We start from the raw sequence: 20,065 nt of genomic DNA, 5'->3' as shown, positions 1-20,065 counted from the left end.
AGCGCAAGCCGCTTGGCGAATCGCTTTCTCCCCTTGCGGCACGATCCCCGCCGCGGGAGGAGCGCCGCTGCTGAGCGTTAGCTCCCGCTTCCTGCTCCAGGGAGGTCACGCGCGCTTGGCTCCCGCGCCGAGCCGGAGAAGGCGCCGGCCGCCGGAGCTCTGCCTGCCGGCGCTGCGCGGAGCTCCCGAGGGAGCCCGGCCGCGCTCTTCCTCCCGTGCAGGCAGCAAACGGCTCGATTTCTGCTTTGCGAGTTTTAGGCAAAACGCGGGAACGAGGGAGTCGGGTGTTCCATGGGGGAAGGATAAAACCACCCGGGTTTTTTTCTTGTAGTAACCGGTCGTTTCTCACATCTCCCCAGCAAACGCAGACAGGCGGCGTTTATTCTTCCAGAACAAAAACTCGGCATGGGGACAGGCAAAGGACGAGCTGGTCTGGAGCAGAGGTTAACACCGCCCTGAGAGACAAGTTCAGCAAAGGAAGGGGAGCTCGTTTTTATTTCTGTTCAACTATAAAAAAGAAAAAAGCCTCGGCAAGTGCCCAAAGTCTTTGGAAACGGCCAAAGCCTGTTTGATCTCAGGGGTCTTTAACTCAGTGATCTACGAAATCTAAGATTTTATTTATGACTCCAGAAGTTCCCCCCAGCCCAGACCCCAAAACGAGCGAAATATTTAGCATTTTACAAGATTCGGAAGCACCAACATCCACCCTAGGCCGAATAACGCGCTTTTCCCGATTAAAAAGAGGAGAAGCAAGCAAAAGTTACCCCAACGCTAACAGACTTGCTTCACCCGCTGGCAACCGAAGCAGCCCGGTCCGGCTCGAGGGCCGCCCGCAACGCAGCCCCCGGCGCGGCTCCCTGCGCCGCCTGCGCCTTCGCCCTCCAGACTTCCACAGACTAACTCGTTTTTACAGTGCAGGTAACATCTAAGACCAAACTTGCGTTTTAACCCTTTGGAGTAATTTCGCAGCATCCTTCTAAGCGATCAGACTCCACAGATCCTTCAATTTTAGCCCCCCGATCGCCTTAGGTAGCAACGTGCTGCTCAAGTTTCAATCCCGAGATCCTTCGGAGAGCTTTGCCATAACATCCTCGTGCCAAAATTCACCCGCTCCGTGCTTGACCCGTCCTGCTGCCGCCCCGACACCGCCCCGCTGCCCCTTCCCAAACGCCGGGAGGCTCCTTGACACGCCTCGCTCCTCCCGGCGCTGAGAAAATCCTCCTGGGAAAGCACCAGCGGGGCTAAACTAAAACACAAGTTTAAGCAAAAACTCTTGCCCTTGCTGTTACATTCATTACAGGTATCGATTTCGGGGAGTAATTGTATTTTATTTAAATCTTGCAGAAAAGCAAAACCCTTGAAAAGTTTCTCTAACGAAACAGTCCTCCGTCTGAGATCCTTGGAAACGTCAGGAGGACTTTTCAGACAGGATGTGTACGTTGGCATAGTGGAACATCATCTATTTTATTTCCAGTATTTCTGGTCCCTCACTAATAAAAGAGCGTGCACGTCTTGGTATTCTCACGACATGCCAAATTATAATGCCTCGGTGGGATTTTCTCAGGCTAAAAATTAAAATCTTATTTTAGCAACAGCTCACATCAATTACAGCTGAACTGCGGTTCTCAGTGTCAAAAAAGGACAAACCCAAACCACAACTATGTGGGAATTTCAGAAGAAAAAAACAAAACCAAACACGATAAGGAAACTATGCAAGTTATTTCTTCTAAGCCTATCGCGGGAAAGGACTATAAATTTCTTAATACAACGTTGCTCTGTCTGCTGAGAAATTACTGAAAGGCATGCGCACACATGCTTGCTTTATATAGATTAAAACAAGGTCCGGCACCGTCAGCACAACCACAACAGAAAGGCTCGACCTGCAAATTAAATATATGCGGGGAAGGAGCTCAGTAAAAAACCCCAAAGAAGAAAATCGTTCTGCAAAACACACAGAGACATTAGCCCCAGCTTCTGAACCTAGAGGGCAAAAGTTAGGGGATAAAAATCACCAACTTCCCTACGCTACGCCCTAAAAAGATGCGCAGAGACGCAGAGGATGACTCTCGGTTTAAATTTTAGCGGTTCTTCACTCGTTATTTTTTAAAGCACAGCTTTGTTTTTATTTGGGGGCTTCCCACAAAGCTCCTGAATCGGAGCGAGCAGCTTGCTTCCTTCTCCTCCGAGGCGCATTCCCGCATTCTGGATGCCGTCACGACCGCAGCTCGCACACCGAAGCTCTTCCCAGGACTGACCAGTTCCGTGTTCTCCAAGGAGCAGCTTTAGGCAAGCTGCTCACGCACACACCAGCCTGTCCGAGCGCTGGCAGATCTTCCTTCCAGTGCCACCGCACCGTAACTCTTGAGCCGGGGCGTCGCTTCCAGCCAGCGCGGCATCAGCGCCGCTTGCGCTTGTACTAACGTGTTGGGAGTCATGTTTTTTCGCTGCAGAAGCAGCAGTAAATTTTGAGTCACGAGCAAGCTGGCGTTACTCGGGGGAAACAGCGGTCGTGCCAACAGAAACCCCACGGAGGACTTCTCTGCTCATCGCAGCGTCTCGCGGGCACAGGAGAGCCACGCTTCGGCAAGACGGCTTACCGAAATCCCAGGTTTAGCTTTCTGGCAGCAAGGTGTGTCAGAGCAAGCGCGGGACGGGAACAGGACTCTTGAGCAAACGAGTTGCCTCTCCTCCCTCAAACACTTGGAGTCATGTTAGGAAAGTCCCAGAGAAGAAATGTCATTCCTTGACTAGGAAACACGGGGCAGGGAGCGAGAGAGAGCACAAGTGTGTAATATTTAGATTATTGCTTTTTAGATACATTTAGATTATTTCTACACTGGACCTGTGTTTGGACTCTTGTGTGTAAACTGTGGCTATCTCCAGGAGATCTGCAAGGCCTCCAAGGGTGGCTCCCCATGATGACTGCTGCAAACAGGCTCGGCCAGATGCAGATTATTCACTTCAAAGACAAGTGAATAATTTAGAAAAAACCTTTACTTCTCTGCACTATTCAAAATCAGAATCAAAATAAACACGCCCAATAAAGAGCCTTTTAACACTCTTAGTGCCTAAGAAGAAAAACAAATGGTCTAATGACTGTCACTTCTTTCTGTCACCTTGAGTCCCTCATGGCTAAAACTAGAAAATTGAAATACCTACCTATGAACCAAGCAGTTTCCTTTGACATATCCTGCTTCGGGTTCAAATACATCTTGTTGCTATCATCACAGCCTGCTTAGCTTTTCACACCATGTATAAATCCGTATCCAGTTTGCAACAGGCATTCAAATGCCCGTCGGCTCCCCAGCAGGAGCCCAGAGTAACACGTCACTGCTGTCCCGTGCCGTGACTGTGGCCATCAGGCACCTTCAGTCTCGAGGAGAAGAATTTGAACACAGAACTTGAATTTTGACAACTGGGAAGACAGAGTTGAACCCCAACTGACAACAAGAAACCACAAAACTGCGGAGAAACGGCAATAAAAAGTCCCATTACCAATGCATTTCTTCCTCCTCCTCCTTGGTGGTACTCAGAGCTTTTCCCCTTAAAGAGAGGCTATTTCCTCACACTCTTTTAAATTACTTCTTCCCACTAATGTGTCTCTGTTTACAAATCTTACTACAGTCAGGATTTTTTTTTAAGGGGTAGAGCAGGCACCGCTCTATCTCCTTAAGAAAAAAAAAAAAACAGCCAATCTCCAGATTGCCACAGAATTGTACCCACAACTTCCTATACATAAATATTCATGTGAATAAAGCGAGACTCACGAAAGAAACCAGCTGTCTGAGATATTTATAATACAGGACTCGCTTACTAGCTGATCACTTCAATTAAAATCTGTTTCCAAACCCACGTTTTGGGGCCAACTTATTTGTTCAGTAATTATTCTCATTTCAATAAAAGTGATCAGTTTAGCAACCTTTAAAAAAAAAAAAGCCAGAATGAATTAAGAAGCGCTATGAAACAAAGCATTACCAGGAATCGTTCCTCCTTTTCAAGCCAGCGCTGATCTTCTTCCATCTCCTGTTGTTGTCGTATCAATCTCTCCTCCATGAGATGTGTGGGAAGAATCTGTCCCATTCCTCGTATGTCCAAAGTGCCCGAATCCTACAAAAGTTAGCTTTGTTCAGTCTCACAACTCCTCGAAATTTGCATAAACAGCTGCAATTTCTTATAGATTACAAAAGAATAGATTTAAAAAAGCCCAAACACACAACAGTGCTCAAGCAGAGTCCCTGATCTCCTTAGGAACTGAAGCAGACCATCAGAAGAAACTCTTTCCCACTGCTACATTTTAACTGCCTTGTTCCTAATCCCTGAAACCCAAAAGATTTGAAAAATTCTGCTTTGTCTTCCAATAACGTTGTCACTCCATACTTTGCACTTCACTCGAGTAGGACAACAAAAACATTTACCAAATTCATTTTCTTGGTCTTGAGCAATAATGCAACAATCCGGTTGCTAGAATTGCAAAACACTTTTTTATCCAAATGGGTATCTTTTCCAATTTTAGCCAACACTTGTAAAGCACACAATGAAAACATATTAAAAAAGCAAAAAATGTTGAAAGAGAACAGGAAAAAAAGAAAAAATCAGAGAGGACTAAAGGGAGAAATAATTTGGTGTTCCTCGCAGCGCTATGCAATCCCAAGAGGCTGAAGAGCACCTCCTAGGAACACAACTCAAGAAGAGGTTTGTGGACCACTTCAACACAAATGTTCCCTCCTCTATTAACAGCCACACGTTTCAGGAGAGCCTTCTTTTAATAAACCTAAAATGTTTGCAGTCGCTCATTTAGCCTCAATGTCTAGGTTAAGATGCTAAGCAGCAATAACTTCATCAAGAATTAGCGTAAAGAGTACAAACGCTTTATGCCCAACCTCACGTAAGAGATTTTGGTTCAGAGAGAACTGAACTCAGTCCCGACTCCCATCCCACGGCAATCAAGGAATTAAAAAACAAACAAAAAACCCCAGACAAATGCACTTAATTTTCCCACAATAATCTCCAGATGTACCTAAATAATAATAACAAAGTGCATTTAGTGTACAGCGTGCCACAAGAGACGCGCTGGTCCACGATACCTCCATGTTTGGTTGCCACGTTGATATTTCTTGAGGCCGATGGTTCCAGGACTCAGTTTGGTCCAGGAGAGAAGCCTGCCCAGGGTAAATGCTGCCCGCCATGGCGGGGATCCCGTGAGAACCAGGGTAGCCAGACACCTTCGGGAGAAAGGGAAAAAAAAGAGGTTATATTACCGTGCCCTGTGCTTCTCCATGTTTAGAAGTTCTTTTTTTTCCCCCTCAAGGGAGCCAAGAGGAGAGCACAGAAGTGACTCAATGCAGGCAGTCCTGGGGAGGGAGGAGGGGAAGCGACACCGGAAGAAGGAAGCCGAGCCAAAATATGACACACACAAAAACCCCTTCTCTAATCCTAATGCTATTTGAGGCCTCCCAGCCGAACAGCAGCACTGCAAAGTAATTTGTAACCTCTGGAGGCAAAGAAGATCGAAGTCCCCCGACGAGCAAAAATATCCCTACGGACGCATTGCTAAGTTAGGGACGCGGAGCTCATTCGGGTTGTCCGGAGCTCGGCACGGGTCACCCCACGGAGCCAGAGGGAAACGTCCCCCCCGTGCACGCGACGAGCTTAAGGCTTGAGGGGCAGCAGCAAGCACTGGGCTCAGCTGCACGGCCCGGCAGCTCCTCCCGAGAAAAATCAGAGACGTTTTAATGAGTCTGACGCATTCTCATTAAAGCAATGGAAATCTCCTCTATCTGGGAAAAAAACCCCAAACACCCTCAGCTGAGCCTGCTGTATAGGGCCGCAGCTTTGCGCAAACCCAAGAATGCTTAAAGTACTTTCAGGACTAACTTGTGTTTTAAATTTCGTCGGCAGTGTTAGGAATAAAAGCAAAGCCAGCGAGTATACTGAGCGACAGATTTAAAGGAGGCTATATATATATTTCGCCGCCCAGCACGAACGCCAACGTGAACGCCGCCGCGTTCCTCCAGTAAATGCAAAAACGCCTACCGTGCCTCAGCGCGGTTTTAGGCGCTCGAGGGCCTCGGCGACTGCGGAAACGTTTGCCGCCTGCAGCAAACCTGCCAGGCTCAACCCGGCGTTTGCTCCGATGTGAAACGGAAAACACCTAACAGCACCCGATGAAACTAAACCGCGCAAGAGGTGAAGCGATCCCACCAGCTGCAAGCGAGTTACAAGCTCCGCGTTCAACAGAGCGCGTGCACAGCGTTCAGCGCAATACCTGGTAGTGATTTGGCTGCACCATATGCTGCGGACTTGGATAAAATCCTTCGCTGGATCTTGGGCTGGGGTAGCCAGGCCTACTGGGCTGTAAGGGTAAAGGGATTTTAAAAGAGGCTTTAAAGAAGTGTAAAAGCAGAGGATTAGTCTTTGGCAAGACAAACGTTTACAGGAGCTAAATCACAAAAGCAAGCTCTAAAAGCAAACTGAAATAAATATCGTAGCTGATTTACAACGTTATTTATTTTTATTACAAACAATTGAAGTTTCCTCTATTTTTGCTCACAAACAGAACAACCTAAATCGTTTGCTAGATATTTCAACAAAAAAAGCCTGTGCTGGAAGTTCTTTCTGCCTATTGACTTGCCAGTACTAAAGACCCTGCTCTGTGCTGCTTAATTCTAGAGAGGGCACCAGAGAAGAGCCTAATTCTTAAGTCAAGGTTCCAGGAGCAAATAGTAACGTTTCTAAGTTCATAACCTGTGTTATACAAAAATCTCCAAAGTTTCACCATCAATCTGTTGTTTCTGTGAACGTTCCCAAAAGCAAATTCTTTTGCTGAGTGTCCCAGGAGGAGAAAAATCAGCAAAGGAGGAAAAAAAAAAATGTAACAACTCATCGTTGTGCAAACGGGCTGCTATAGTCCCTCTGGCAGCTAAAGGCTCCCACCGCATTACTTTGGGAGAGCACCGTTCTATCATTACGAATTTCACAGGACAAAACTGCTGTGATAAATTATCTGTGCACACGTAGGATTGAGTTCAAGCTCTATAAAGGGCTTCAACTTTTATAATTGTCCTAAGAAAAAAGTCAGTCGCCACCGCTAGAAAACATAAAAACTTCAGAGAAATTTAAAACCCATAGCCACAAAATTCAATTTGGACACATGCCATTAGTACACATGCCAACATCTTACACAAAAACCACTGCACAAAACCCTAACCTAACTACATTGCACATATGGTGAGGGCATCTCAAAGAGTTAAAAACTTCACCCTCCAAATGGGGGTAGGAGAATTAATTTCAGTCCTAACACATCTTTTTTCAGGTGGTTCAGTTTAGGCAGCGTCACAGCCCAAGGCTTTAACGATGAGCATCTCTAACAGCATGTTGTTCTTCACTACGTTAAAAGCATTTATTCTATCCGGATGAGCCCCCAAAGAACAAGGCTAAATAAATGCTTCAGACAAGGTTTTAATTACCAAGTAGCGTTTTTTTCCAATTCACACAGTTCACCTGCTTCTGCAACTTTTTACATTGCCTATTTATGTATGCACCAAAACCTGAGTTAATCTGAGATGACTGAACAGACTGATGGGTTATTTGCTGGTTTTAACACTGCAATGAAAGCAACGCTCGCGTTGTCCATATTCCTTGGTTGCCTACCACTATCAAAATGGAGAACCAAGCTCCGAAATCCATCAGGCAACAAGCGGCCTATGGGGAAACTAAAGAAAACAAAACTAAGCGACCTTCCCATGGCAGCTGGGGGATGCGCGTGGCAGAAGGTGCCGCGGTGGTACACCTAAAGCCAGCAGCAGCAGCAGCAGAGCTGGCACAGCGGGCTCCAGGACTTCACCATCACAAACCGGTTATGGCACAGGTAGTATTGGACGTGATGGTGGCGACTGCACAAAATAATTCTTCCAAAATACAGGCTCGATCCTTCCAAGTGCAAAATGTGTCTTTTGAGGGACACTGCGAGAGAAGAGGACCAGCAAGCGGGGAGGTTACGACTTCACAACTGCAGGATACATCAGGGACATCCAAACGGGCCGATGCAATGAAATGAGATTAAACATAAACTAACATACGTAGGTACGGAAGCAAAACCGCAACTTTCTGTTCAGAATAAAGAAAGCAAAATTAATTCTTTTCTATCCCCTCACGAATGAGTCCTAAGCAAACTTTATGGTGCCGTCTCACTAGCTAGTATTTATTTAAAGTATTTATAGTATTTATAAAAAATTACAGTATAGATCAGTTCTAATAACTCAGTCTAAACAAAGCTGGGTCACTTCAGGCAAGTATTAGCAGACGACAAAAGTAGCCAAAATGCCTTTGTCTGTGCCAACCGGTCAAAGGAGGCTTTGAAGAAATAAATGAAAGGAAAAAAAGGATGTTGTTTCTTTTCTTTTCTTTTTTTAGCACATGCTTTGCATTCTGCTGTCTTAGCTACCTTAGGAGGGGCTTCATCGGATCCTCCCGAGTCCCAGGACACGGTGACTTGCCGCCTGGACTCCATTCGCATCCGTTCCTCTTGCTGCAGCTTCTCTTCCTCCAGTATTGTACTGCGGAAAACACAAACGTTGCGTTTAATACAATTCCCGTTCAGTGTCTAGCAGACCTCTCGCCGGAGCCCCTGCGTCTCGCAGGCAAACAAATACTATTCAGCAAAGGGAGCAAGAACGGAAGGACACACGTCTTCTACATAGATTGGTTACGTTTCCAAAAAAAAAAAAAAAAAAGGCTCGCGAAGAAATGCTTTTGTAGGATTATCAGTGTGCCTTCAACAACAGAAACAGCAGCTAGTTTTTAGAAAGTTGTGGCTGAACCTGTAAAAAAAAAAGAAAGTTTCTTTTTTTGCGTGTTAACATTTCTTTAGATGTTTAGTTACACAGAAAAATACTCAAACACAGTAAACGAAGCATTTACTTGCACAAGGACTTATCTTTCGCAAGAAAACCCTTCTGCTAAACTGCTGCAAAAGTTCAAAACAAAGGAGAAAATGTTCTTTACGGAAACTTGACAGAGCTTCAAATTACCAGGATTTGCTTCTTTTTTTTTTAAACAAAGCAATCAAAACCATTGCAAGCACTATGCCTCCCTCTTACATTTTAGCCTAAGCAGGAGCACATTCAGCAAATATATTTCCCAGAGATGTGTGACAGCGTTCACTCGCCTCCTAAATATCCAGGTCGCCAGGCTACGTTTTCACCAAAGCGCAAGACAGCAGCGACGCCAGTTTGCTACTTACCACCGCTCTGCCGAGGCGAAAGAGCGCTTGGAGTTCAGTGCGAGCCGGCCGCCTCCTCCCCGGCAGCCTCCTCCCAGCTCTGCTACGCGGCTTATTAACGTTGGATATTTGCCATTTTAAAAATATCCAGAGGGAAGCTCGGCGATGGGGCCTGGCGAGCCCACCGGAGCTGCCCGCCGCGGGGCTCTGCGGGAGGGGGGCGCGGGGCCCATCGCCGTCTGCAGCGTAACACGGTAATGCCGTCACGGAGCGATTCCAGCTGCTTTATCGCTCCGGAGTTTCTCGTGGCGGAGCTGAATCCCGCGTTTTTTTAATCTGCTGCTCGGTCCGCTCAACAGCCACCCGAATTACTCAGGCGAGCGATGAGCTCGACTGCAGCAGCGTGCTCTAATCTGGGAACTTTCCTGCTTCGTTCCGGGAGAAATTCCTGCTTGGTGGGAGACCCGAGCTGTGCTTCTCCTCCCTCGGCCGGAAAAAAAAAAAAAAAAAGAGGGAAAAAAAAAACCCACGCCACTTTTAAAAAGCAGGGAAGCCATCTAGCCTGACGGCAGCAAACCCGCGTTTATAAGCGCTGCTGCGATTTCCATCCATCGCTGCTGAAGCAGCGCAAGAATGTGGAACGAAAACAAAACCAGGCAAGTTATTCGCACAAGTCATCCCGATACAACCAGCGCGGAAACGCGGCGGCGGCCCGCCGGGGGGGACCGACGAGAGAAAGAGCTTTCTATTTCAGCACCCTCTCCCTTCCGGAGAGGAAAATCATTCCCCTCAAACGATCCGTACTCGAATCCACCCAGAACTAGCGGGAACGCTGCTTTTAAGGCTAGGTCGCATTTCGGGTACTTGGCACGCGGCTTTCCGGAGCTTGGGAAATCGGGCAACACGCACCCATAGCCAGGAAGCACGGTTACAGTTTTTCCAGGAAATATCAAAGGATGCCGAGGAAAAAGAAAAAAAAAATACGTATTTTGCATAAAACGTATTTTGCGACAAGCCTTTGAAATAGCCGTCAGGCTCTAACTGGAGCACAGGGAACGGGGCAAAAGTTGGCTAAAAGCAGCCGACTTTTAGAGGTGGCTTATGGATGGTCAGGGCCACGGGTGGCATCCGTCTGCTCTTTTGGCACGGGAAAGATGGAAACGCCGTTCCCCGTCCACTTCGCTCTCAACGCCACGGTGTCTGTGACGCCCGGGTGTTTCACACAACACAACCGAGCTCAACAGTGTCACTGGAAGGGACAAATTTCTACTAAAACGAGGGGTTTTTCCCAACGGCGCCTCGGCCTCGGCTTCCTTCCCCGCTGCTCGGAGGTCCTCTCCCAGCCGCCCAACGGGCCACGTGGCGCGAGGACGATCCTCGGGCTCGGATGCCCTCGAGCGCTGCTGCCCAGAAGAGCGTATGAAACGGGAACGCCGCCGAGAAGCCGTACGCGGCCCCGGGCAAGGAATATAACTGACTTACAGCAATGCCTTTGTTTCCGCACCGGGAAGACCGATCCATAGATGGAGCGCGAGGACGCCAAGAGATATTTTTGACCTTTTCTCGGCGCAGTTGCTCGAGTACTCTGAACAGTTTATTGCAATTTGCAGAAGGTCAGGAAAGTCAGATCTAGGCATATTTTCCCAAACTGCGTGTATTTTTAGCAGCAAAGAGGAGCGAGCGGAGAAGCATTTCTATTCATACCATTTTCCCTGGCAAATCTTAAGGTGGTACGAGCAAGCGTCACTCGTCTGCTCGGCTAGGTGGAGACGTCTGCGGAAAAACTCCCAACTATTAAAAGCTTGCTTAATTGATAAGCTTATTTATTTTACAAAGAACCCTTTCCCTAAAACACGCCCGTGACATTGAAAAGGAAACCTTTATTGAGAGTTTCAACGTAGGAATAGGGGAAATCCTGAAATGTCTCCTTGCATTTGAGGAGACAAAGCAATGCCAGCGTTCTCCGACGCCGCGGTGCGGGGACTGTCAAGAAGCGCCAACATTTTAACGCTTCTTCCTCTCTCTCTGCTGTCTCCAGCCACCAGAAATACAAGGCTGGATGCAGAGGAACAGGTTTTGCATACGGCCCTAATTTAATACTGCTTTTACAGGGAGATTATTCCTCGTGGTCACTGTCAAAGAGCAAAAGGCTAATGAAGTGTTTTGCAGCCTACATCATACGTATCAAGTATGTGCTTAAAAAAAAAAAGGGAGAAAATGTTGGCAGGATGCTACAAAACAGCAGGACTCAAGAGCTGTCCGTATTATCAGTTTTTCTTCTATTAATAAGCAACACTGCAAGAGCTACAGCGAATGCGGTCACAAAAAGCCCCAAGTCTGACCTTCATCACTTAATTATCTCACTGTTGTCACTCAAACAGATTTTAAGACCGTGAATCAGTTGTTACTTTTATGTTATTTTACATTATTTGTAGAGCTGTATCTGTATTTAGTGTGTGATTTGCAGTCCTGGGACACTAGCAAGGTCGTCTGCTCCGTTAAAACCTGTGCTTCTTCATCAGCGACCAACAGAGGGCCCAGCAGACAATCTTATCACAGCAATGATAAAACCGCTCCTTAATTTGCTGGTTTTAGTAGAGAGGAGAAGACAGCAGTGGGTACCTGATGGAAAACGCATTCAGTGCTGCAGTGAAACATCACTGAATTATATCAAGAGGCTCAAAAGTAAAATCCTGCTTAACACAGAATGCAAAAAAAGAGTTTTAACAGAATTACCAACCAAAGGGACATCTGGGGCACCACACTTGCAAGCCCAAGCCTGGGAGCTGACTTGCAAGAAAGCCTATGACTGTACTGGTGCTGCCTTCGCAATACAACGCCCGCAGCATATTGAGCACGTACAGACAGCAAAGAAGCGAGGAAGACGTGAGACTGCAAATCCACAATCTATCTGTTTGCTTCTGTGCTTGCTCTGAAGCCTAACTGATCCCTATACACTTCTTTGGACCCATACACATTAGAAAAATACCCTGCTTTCTTACTACCCTAATAACACTATATAAATTCTACAGAAATCAGCCTCTTCATGGGGCACAGGCAGCTGCAAAGAATGTTTGTGCAAAGCAGATGTTGGTATGAAAAGAGTAAAGCAGCAAATAACAAACTGAGAACACGAGATGTTTATGCTCCCATCAGTGCTATTTCCGACGCAGAAAAAAAAGGTTTTTTTCCCAAACTCATGGACTTTTGTCGTTAAAACACAGAGGAATGTTGCGGCGTTGTATCGTTGGCTTCAAGAATATAACTAGCCTGCTCTCAGCTTGAAAAATGACCCTGGAGAGTATCCAGAAAGAGCAGCAGAAACAACACACAGAAAAGGCCACCAGGGAAATGGCTTGTTTTCGCAAGTTCATGGGAATTTGAGTTCTGAAACCCAGTCTTGCTTAGTTGCCTGAGATTGCCTCATCATAAGGGAATTGGCAACCTTTCCAATGAAAGGCGGACTTTGCCTTTGTGCGGCGCAAAGAAGCCCTAAGGACAGCAGTAGAGAAAGGTCACCCTTTTGGCATGGCAGAAAAGTCTCTGCTTTGGTGAGAAGAGAAGAAAATGGATTCTAGGCTTGCTGTCGTCCCAGAAGAGAGCTTGTCCTCCAAAGACTGCTTCAAATCAGGTAGCACCACAAGAGGAGCAAAAAAATCCTCCCTCGGTTCACCCTTCAGCTAGAGTGAGTCAATCATTTAGGTTGGAAGGTCTCCTGGAGGTCTCCTGGAGGTCTCCAGTCCAACGTCCAGCTAAAGCAGGGCTGATGAAGGTCAGGTCACTCAGGGTAGTTTCCAGTCAGGGTCTAAAAGTCTTCTAGCACAGAAATCCCAGTCTCTCCAGGTGTCCTGTTTCGGTGCCTAACCACGCTCACCAGGAAAAAACATTTGTTCCTTTACATCCAGCTGGGATTTGCCTTGCTGCAATTTGTGACTTGCTTCTCGCCCTTCGGCTGTGCGTTTCTGCAAAGAGTCATTGGTCTGTCCCGTTATTCTGGTGACATCTCTCCTGCCCTTCACTTTTGCCCTCTCCCTGCTCCGGACGCGTGCTGCTACAAGCACTGCTGCCTTTGCTCTCCCTCCGAGTACAGGCTACGTTTGCTTCACTGCCCGCACAATTACTCTCGCTCTGGGTTTATTTTCCCTCTTGCCTTGCTGGTGAGATACTCGCTTATTATGGTAAGTTCTTTGTGAGAAGGACCACGTCTCTCTGCAGTTAGGCCAGTTATTAGTCTACGCAGGAGCTCCAGGCAGAACAGGCAGTGCAACAGTGCGACATTTAAGAAAGAGGAAAAAACTCAAAGGTAGCTACAGACCAGGACAAGTTATCCATACAGCAGCTCTGAAAGAGCATCGTAATTAGAGTAAAATTATCATTTATTTTAATCACCTATGAATCATCCTGTATAGCTGAACATCCAGCGACAGCCCAAATTGTTTTATGAAAATAAAACATGCCACAAAGCACAACTTTGAAACCAGGCGAAACATAACCATGAAGTATTTGGCAGCAAATCACAACGGAGCCACTCGCAGATTTATAGCTGTAGAAAACTTAAAACAGTGCTTCCAAGGCTAATGTTGACCTAGACAAAATAAACGCTGAGCGCTCAGAAGATCGCAAAGGTGATCACAAACGTTAAATGTGCCTATACAGTATCTTTGTGATGTTTCAAAGTTTAAATATCAGCTGGAGAAACTGAGATACGGACACAGGAATCAATGATTGCAGAATAAATTAGTGTGCAAATTTAGCCTGGTGTCACAGGCATGTGCTCACTTACTCCATGATAAATGTAAGGTTGTCCACCCCTGCTTCATAGAGGGGAAAGTCATTGCTAATTCATCATGCTGCATTCATTGCAGGCTACAGAACGACACAGAAAGAGCTGCCACAGGGCAACCTGCACGCTACGTCGGCTCACCTGGCACGCTGCAAATCACATTTTGAGGTACCGGGTGGATAAGTGATTTTCAAAACTAGCTTTCATCAATGCCCGCTTCAAAATTGTGGAGGTGCTACTGAAAATGTTCGCGCACCCAAATCAGGGCACCTGCTTTGAAAAGTGATGGTTCCTTTATTTTGGAAACGATACGTTTCCACCGCTACACTGTGACAACTGCACTTTTGATCAAGTAATCACTCCAAATTCTGTCCACCACTAGCCCTGAGGACTGTGACATACGTTATCTAAAGTTATAAACAAATTGCTAAAAATTTTGAATTTTGGGGGGAGAGAAAGAAGGTGACTTGTATTTCCAGTTACGGTGTATTTATTGCCCAGTCTGATTTTCTTCATTAGATAAGGTCCAGGTTTCCAAAAGAGCCCCAGTGACCCGACCCTCTGGAGATAAAACTGAACACACGGTCTTTCATCTTCCCTGGAAAGAAAACATTTTAACGGCAAAAATAAGCATCTTTGAACACGGAAACCACCTTTCAGAAGTATAACCCTACCTGAGTTGTGCTTTGAGTTCAGTAAACCTGGGTCGCCGGCTAGGGTCGTACGCCCAGCACTTGGTCATAAGGCTGTAGAGGGTGGGAGGGCAGTTTGGAGGCATCGGCAGCCGCTCGCCATTCTCAATGCGACCGATCACATCGTTGTTCTTCACCCCTTGGAAGGGCTTTACCCCGTGCATGAGGATCTCCCACATACACACACCTGAGAAACACAACACATCTTCCTAGAGTCAGCGGACGGCGAAATCGGTATCGAAACCCCCCCTTTGTTTGCTTTTCCCTCTGACTCGTTCTGGCTGGCTTGTTTTGACCCGCAGAGGGTATTTTTGGCTTTGAGGGGGTTTTAACGCTGGCGTCGAGCCAAATTTTTGGTGCAGAAACTATGTAATAAAACAGTTTCTGTTGAAATGGTGTTAAAAGCACAAAGAGAAAAATGGCGTGCTGGTTTAAGATCAGCCAGAATGAGCCGGAGACTTAGTTTTTCAAACTCTAACTGCACTCACCTTTTCTTCAAACTGTTTTACACCTGGCAAAAATCATGTATGTTTAAAATCACGTATGCTTAAAAAACATTCAGACTTTATTTTTTAAAGAAGCTGAACCCGTATTTGTTTGTTCAGATGTTCAGAATGCCCAATAAAAAACCCAGCCAATTCTCTGGACATTATTCATCTCGCATCACTTAAAATGAAACACAGCTTCTCCAGCAGGACGTTTAAGAAACCAAACAATTGGTATTCACTTACCAAACATCCACACATCACTAGCTGAGGTAAACCGTCGGAAGTTGATCGACTCCGGAGCCATCCATTTGATGGGCAGTTTTCCCTTGGAAGCTGCGGGGAAGGGAAGAGCAGAAGGGCCATTAGTCCTGCTGCGGGGCTCAGGCGCATTCTTCTGATTTCGCGATACACCGATCGCACTCAGGAACACCCCGGTACCAAATCGGAAACTGCCATACAAAATCTCACGGTGTTATTGCGAGAAACAAGGGGCGTAAGGAAACGTTCTGGGGAGAAGGGGTCCAGATAAGGCATATTTTTAAATATATGAGGCAAACTTAGAAATATATTGAAGATTAAATATAGAAAAACATGCTTTCATAATAGGCACCAGATTTAAAATGTCGTTGGCTCCGTATACTGCCATCTCTATTCTCCTGCTGTTTCCCATCTATCAGGTGCTGCAGGACATCTCACAGCTACCAGAGTTAACTTCAGTTTTCCGTACAAAATGGAAAAAAGTAGGTTTCAAAGATTTTTTTCTACTAAATCTCCCTAGTCTATTGCTATTTGGAGTACGCAGCATCTAATGACAGGACAAACTCAGCACGAATATCTGTAGGCAACCTTGAACTCACTGTAGGCTAGTTAGATTGTGCCGTCAATAGGAACATCATCTCAAACAAGCCTCACCTGTGGATCATCCAAAAATTGCAAAGCAAGCACTACAAGCTTGTCCTAAAACCCACCATTTTACCTGCGAATGAATTTCCTAAGTTTTACAATGGAAAACAGACCCTGTGATTTTCCTTTTTGAAACATGCATGAAGGAATCTACCGCCATCTATTAATTGTTGAATAGTTTGCCTTTTTATACAATTACAGCAGCTAGACCAAGCAAATCCGGCTGTTTCCTTTTGACAACAAACTCAGTACTGTGAGAAGCAAGTGTGTTCCCACCGGCCTGCAAGAGGAATCCAAAATATTAACTTACCTTTATAGTAAGTACTGTCTTCCATATATCGGGATAAACCAAAATCTCCCAATTTCACACAGTCGGTGGCAGACACCAGCACATTTCTAGCAGCAATATCCCTGCCAAATAGAGGAGACACTATTTCCAGTCATTTAAAAAACGTGAAGTGGTAAAATATCATCATCAAAAAATGAATATCTATTAAATCCCAGAAGTATCAAACTCCTCGGAGAGGGCCAAATTATTTTTCTAATCATGGTTTAGCTGTCCATGAAGAGAATAAGACTACATAATATTTTCTACTGATAATGGAAAGCTTACAGAAATACTGTAGTATACTTGATCCTTATAAGCAACAACTACCATCCAAAAATACAACTGTCAACGTCAATGTTTGGGAAAACACGTTGCAACTGCAAAGCAACAACTCAGCTGAACTCCACCCTTCTGATTAAAGCCAGGCAACATCTCCAGGTCAATCTAGCAGTGGGCCAGCAGGTGGCACTCTTGGAAAGGGTGTAATTTTGGTTGCAGAGCCTCAAAAAACAGCCAAAGTCTAATATGGAGCCTGACATAAAACAGGCAAGTGGATTTTAGGAGTGTCTAAGTATTGCTGCTACACGTTCCTCAGGAGAAGTCAAGGAAAAGAAGATAGCAGGTAAGCTTCAAAGCATGCAACTAGGTACTGCAAATGCTTGTCGTCACTCAAGCAGGTTTGCCAACCATCTAAGGACACTTCTTACATCCTAAAATTTTTGCAGTTACACATAAAAACATATATATACACACACAGACATGTATACATAAAATCTTACCTATGTACAAATCTCTTGCTCTCTAAGTAGGCAAGCGCTGTACTAAGCTGGTAAGCGTAGAGTATCAAAGAGGCCAGATCCAAGCTGTATTTTCGTACTTGCAAAAACGATCTCAACTTTTTGCACCAAGAAGAGAAAAAGGACAGAATTCATGACAGAAAGAGAAAATATTGGAACAAAACATACCTCAAAGCGTAAAGTTCACCCAAGTACCAACTGACATGCCCTCCCTTTAGACTGGAGGAGAAAACCAAATCAATTGTCACGCAGAAACGTGACCCTGGGTGAAAACCAGACAGATTTTCTGGTGTGTGAAAACTGTTTAGCCAAACCCAGATGAAATTTTTGCATGGCTTTCAGGCTCTTTTTGAAGACAAAATACATATGCTGCTGTTGGTCCCCACTCAAGCACTCCTGGTCTTCTCATGCATTCTTCCCTTGAAAACTGCTCATTTTTGGCCTAGATAATTTCAGGAAGCAGCGGTATACGGCCAATATGAATACCAGTTAGATTAGTATTGTTTTGGCAGCATTAATTTTAACCTACATTTGCATTTGCTCAAATTCCCAGCTTTAGCTCAGAGTAGCTAATATTAATGCAGACTTTTTATAAACTATACTTCTGGTATAAGGCAATTAAGACCTAACGGATTCTCCTCTTAAAATTAATACAAGGCTTTGAAAACAATTTGAGTACTGGAAAAGAGATCTGTAAATTCTCGAGAGGAGATGACCTCTCCAGTATAGCTTTCCTGCCCCTTTTCTTTCTTTTCTTTTTTTTCAACTTGGACAACTGTATTGCAGTTTGGTAATTAAAACGAATGTCTTATAATGCAATAAGAAAAATTACTTCATCTCAAATGTTCAGAAGCATGTGGCTCAAAGAAAAACAGTCAATTATAAAAGCTGAGATCCAGGTCTGTTTAAACCACTCATCCAAAAGACATAATAATGAGGAAAACCATCTTTTCTAGGGTCCCTGCTGCAGACACTGGACAGAAAATAATCATAATAAATTCAGTGTTCACAGGGAAAAAGAAGCATCACTCAGGAAGCTACTTTCCAGAAGGTGAAAAATCGTAGTTTTAACTACTGTCAGTGAAACATTATGAGCTCTCTTTGCCCATGAAGAGCAAACATGCTCACAATTTTTTCCAATTGCTGCACACACAACACAAGCTACTATCGCCATCTTTCAGGAATAAAACGTACACTATATAATTTTGCCTGAAGAAGGTATGTTTGCAAATGCTGTTTAAATGCTATCTCAAAATCGTTGTCTTACTTGCCACAGCTCTCATTCTCACTTTGGAACAGCACCTGAAGTTCTCTGAAAATCATGACTAAATCACGCTGGTCTCAGCTGCTGCAGTTCCCTTAGTGGAGGGCTTAGGCCAAATTCTGCTGCTCCCGAATCCACAATTCTGCACACAGTCATGGTACCACATTTGAGGACTTTGCCTCCAAGTGAATTTTCAGACCCCTTTGCGTCAGCATCGAGACAAATGATTTTTCAGCCTTTTACAAAAGTACAAGCTAAAAGGGTGAAGACCAAAGACGGATGAGAACTTTCCATACCTCTCCAAGAGTACAGAGCTCCATGATGATCCAGACTGGGTTTTCTGTAATAACTCCAATGAGCTTCACAATGTGAGGATGATCGAACTGACGCATTGTTACTAAAAGGGGGGAAAAAAAATCAAGTTAGTGCATTACATAAAACCTTTTAGTCTATAACTGAGCCACCAATAGCCAGGAGACACGATAACAGTTCTGCGGGACTTCAGACAAGTGCTCGCGTGTCAGTTTACGGCATAACCACAACATCTCCTTTAATGATTATGTTCCCATCTGATTTTATTTTCTGTGGGCTTAATTAACTTTCCAGGCTCAGCAGTGCAGTCACAGCATATTTGACGCAGCAAGATGGACAAATGCTTATTAATGCTGTGGGGAGGTGTATTCAGTAGGTTAAGCAAAACATCAGTCTTCCGATTAAGCATTTATCTTCTGACATACACATGACAAGTATCCTTAATTTAATCTTAAGGTAGCATCTCTTTTACATTTACAGTTTACAATGTCAACAGAAATACACGGTATTTCCGCAAAAGTCTGCTTCAGTTCAAAAAACTGGACAAGAAGAAACCTCCCATATTTTGGTTTTTAATTAATCACAAATGAATCCAGCAAAAGCAGCAGGTGTTTTGGGATTTCCTATTCTGATGAGCTCAGAAGTACACTGGCACACAGCAACCATATAATCAACACGTTTTGTAATATCTCAGTCCCCAAGAAAAACCTTTTGACAATTCTATTTATAAGAGCTAATCTCGTAATAGTTCAACAACACATTATACTGCAAGAAAACCTATATGGACACACATAAGAATATACACTTTAAAATATTTACCTATTAGGAATAATACTGAAAAGTCAATAAAACAGACATCCCTATCAATGAAATAGTTTATTAATAGACATTAATAGAAAGGAAGAAACAAAGGAGTGCATGGTGAAATATCAACTGCGCAGTAACAACCAGTAAAATATTAAATAGAATTGAAGTTGGATCCCTAAATCATTCAAATTTGCCCTCCTTTCCTCCTTTTTGAATTAAAGAGGATTTCAGAGTGGGGGAAGGAAGCTATTTCTGGCATCCTGAAAAAGGATGCACTACTAAACTAGAATCTCTGAACCCAATTTCATTATTAAAATCTTTGTAAATAAAGTATATATTCCAAGAGAAACCCCAGCCATTTAATTTTAGGGTTCTCTTATGCTAACCAAGCTCCAAGCAATTTTGAGTATGATTTATAACATGAAAACGTTGCTTCATTGATGTCAAAATGAAGCAGGAATACAGTTTGAT

The 20,065-nt window shown here is 44.7% G+C and overlaps 1 protein-coding gene across 5 annotated transcripts in view; it reads right to left on the bottom strand.

Annotated features, from left to right (window-relative positions):
• PTK2 (protein tyrosine kinase 2) overlaps positions 1-20,065 on the bottom strand; it is a 198,727-nt gene that overhangs the window by 10,409 nt on the left and 168,253 nt on the right. For 4 of the 5 annotated variants that reach the window (XM_067290110.1, XM_067290112.1, XM_067290111.1 and 1 more), the window contains 9 exons: positions 18,772-18,872; positions 17,194-17,309; positions 16,397-16,497; positions 15,427-15,516; positions 14,678-14,882; positions 8,444-8,555; positions 6,266-6,352; positions 5,085-5,222; positions 3,976-4,107 (listed from right to left, as the gene is read on the bottom strand). In XM_067290110.1, the coding sequence (XP_067146211.1) occupies positions 3,976-4,107; positions 5,085-5,222; positions 6,266-6,352; positions 8,444-8,555; positions 14,678-14,882; positions 15,427-15,516; positions 16,397-16,497; positions 17,194-17,309; positions 18,772-18,872 (1,082 nt within the window). Of the gene's footprint in view, positions 1-2,053; positions 2,748-3,975; positions 4,108-5,084; positions 5,223-6,265; positions 6,353-8,443; positions 8,556-14,677; positions 14,883-15,426; positions 15,517-16,396; positions 16,498-17,193; positions 17,310-18,771; positions 18,873-20,065 lie in introns of those variants that run through there. The other variant, XM_067290114.1, reaches the window with a different exon arrangement.

The sequence above is a fragment of the Apteryx mantelli genome, chromosome 2 (assembly GCF_036417845.1).
Source record: "Apteryx mantelli isolate bAptMan1 chromosome 2, bAptMan1.hap1, whole genome shotgun sequence".
Taxonomy (NCBI): Eukaryota; Metazoa; Chordata; class Aves; order Apterygiformes; family Apterygidae; genus Apteryx; species Apteryx mantelli.
The sequence above is the reverse complement of the archived record's forward strand: the minus strand, read 5'-3'. Positions and strand labels throughout refer to the sequence as shown.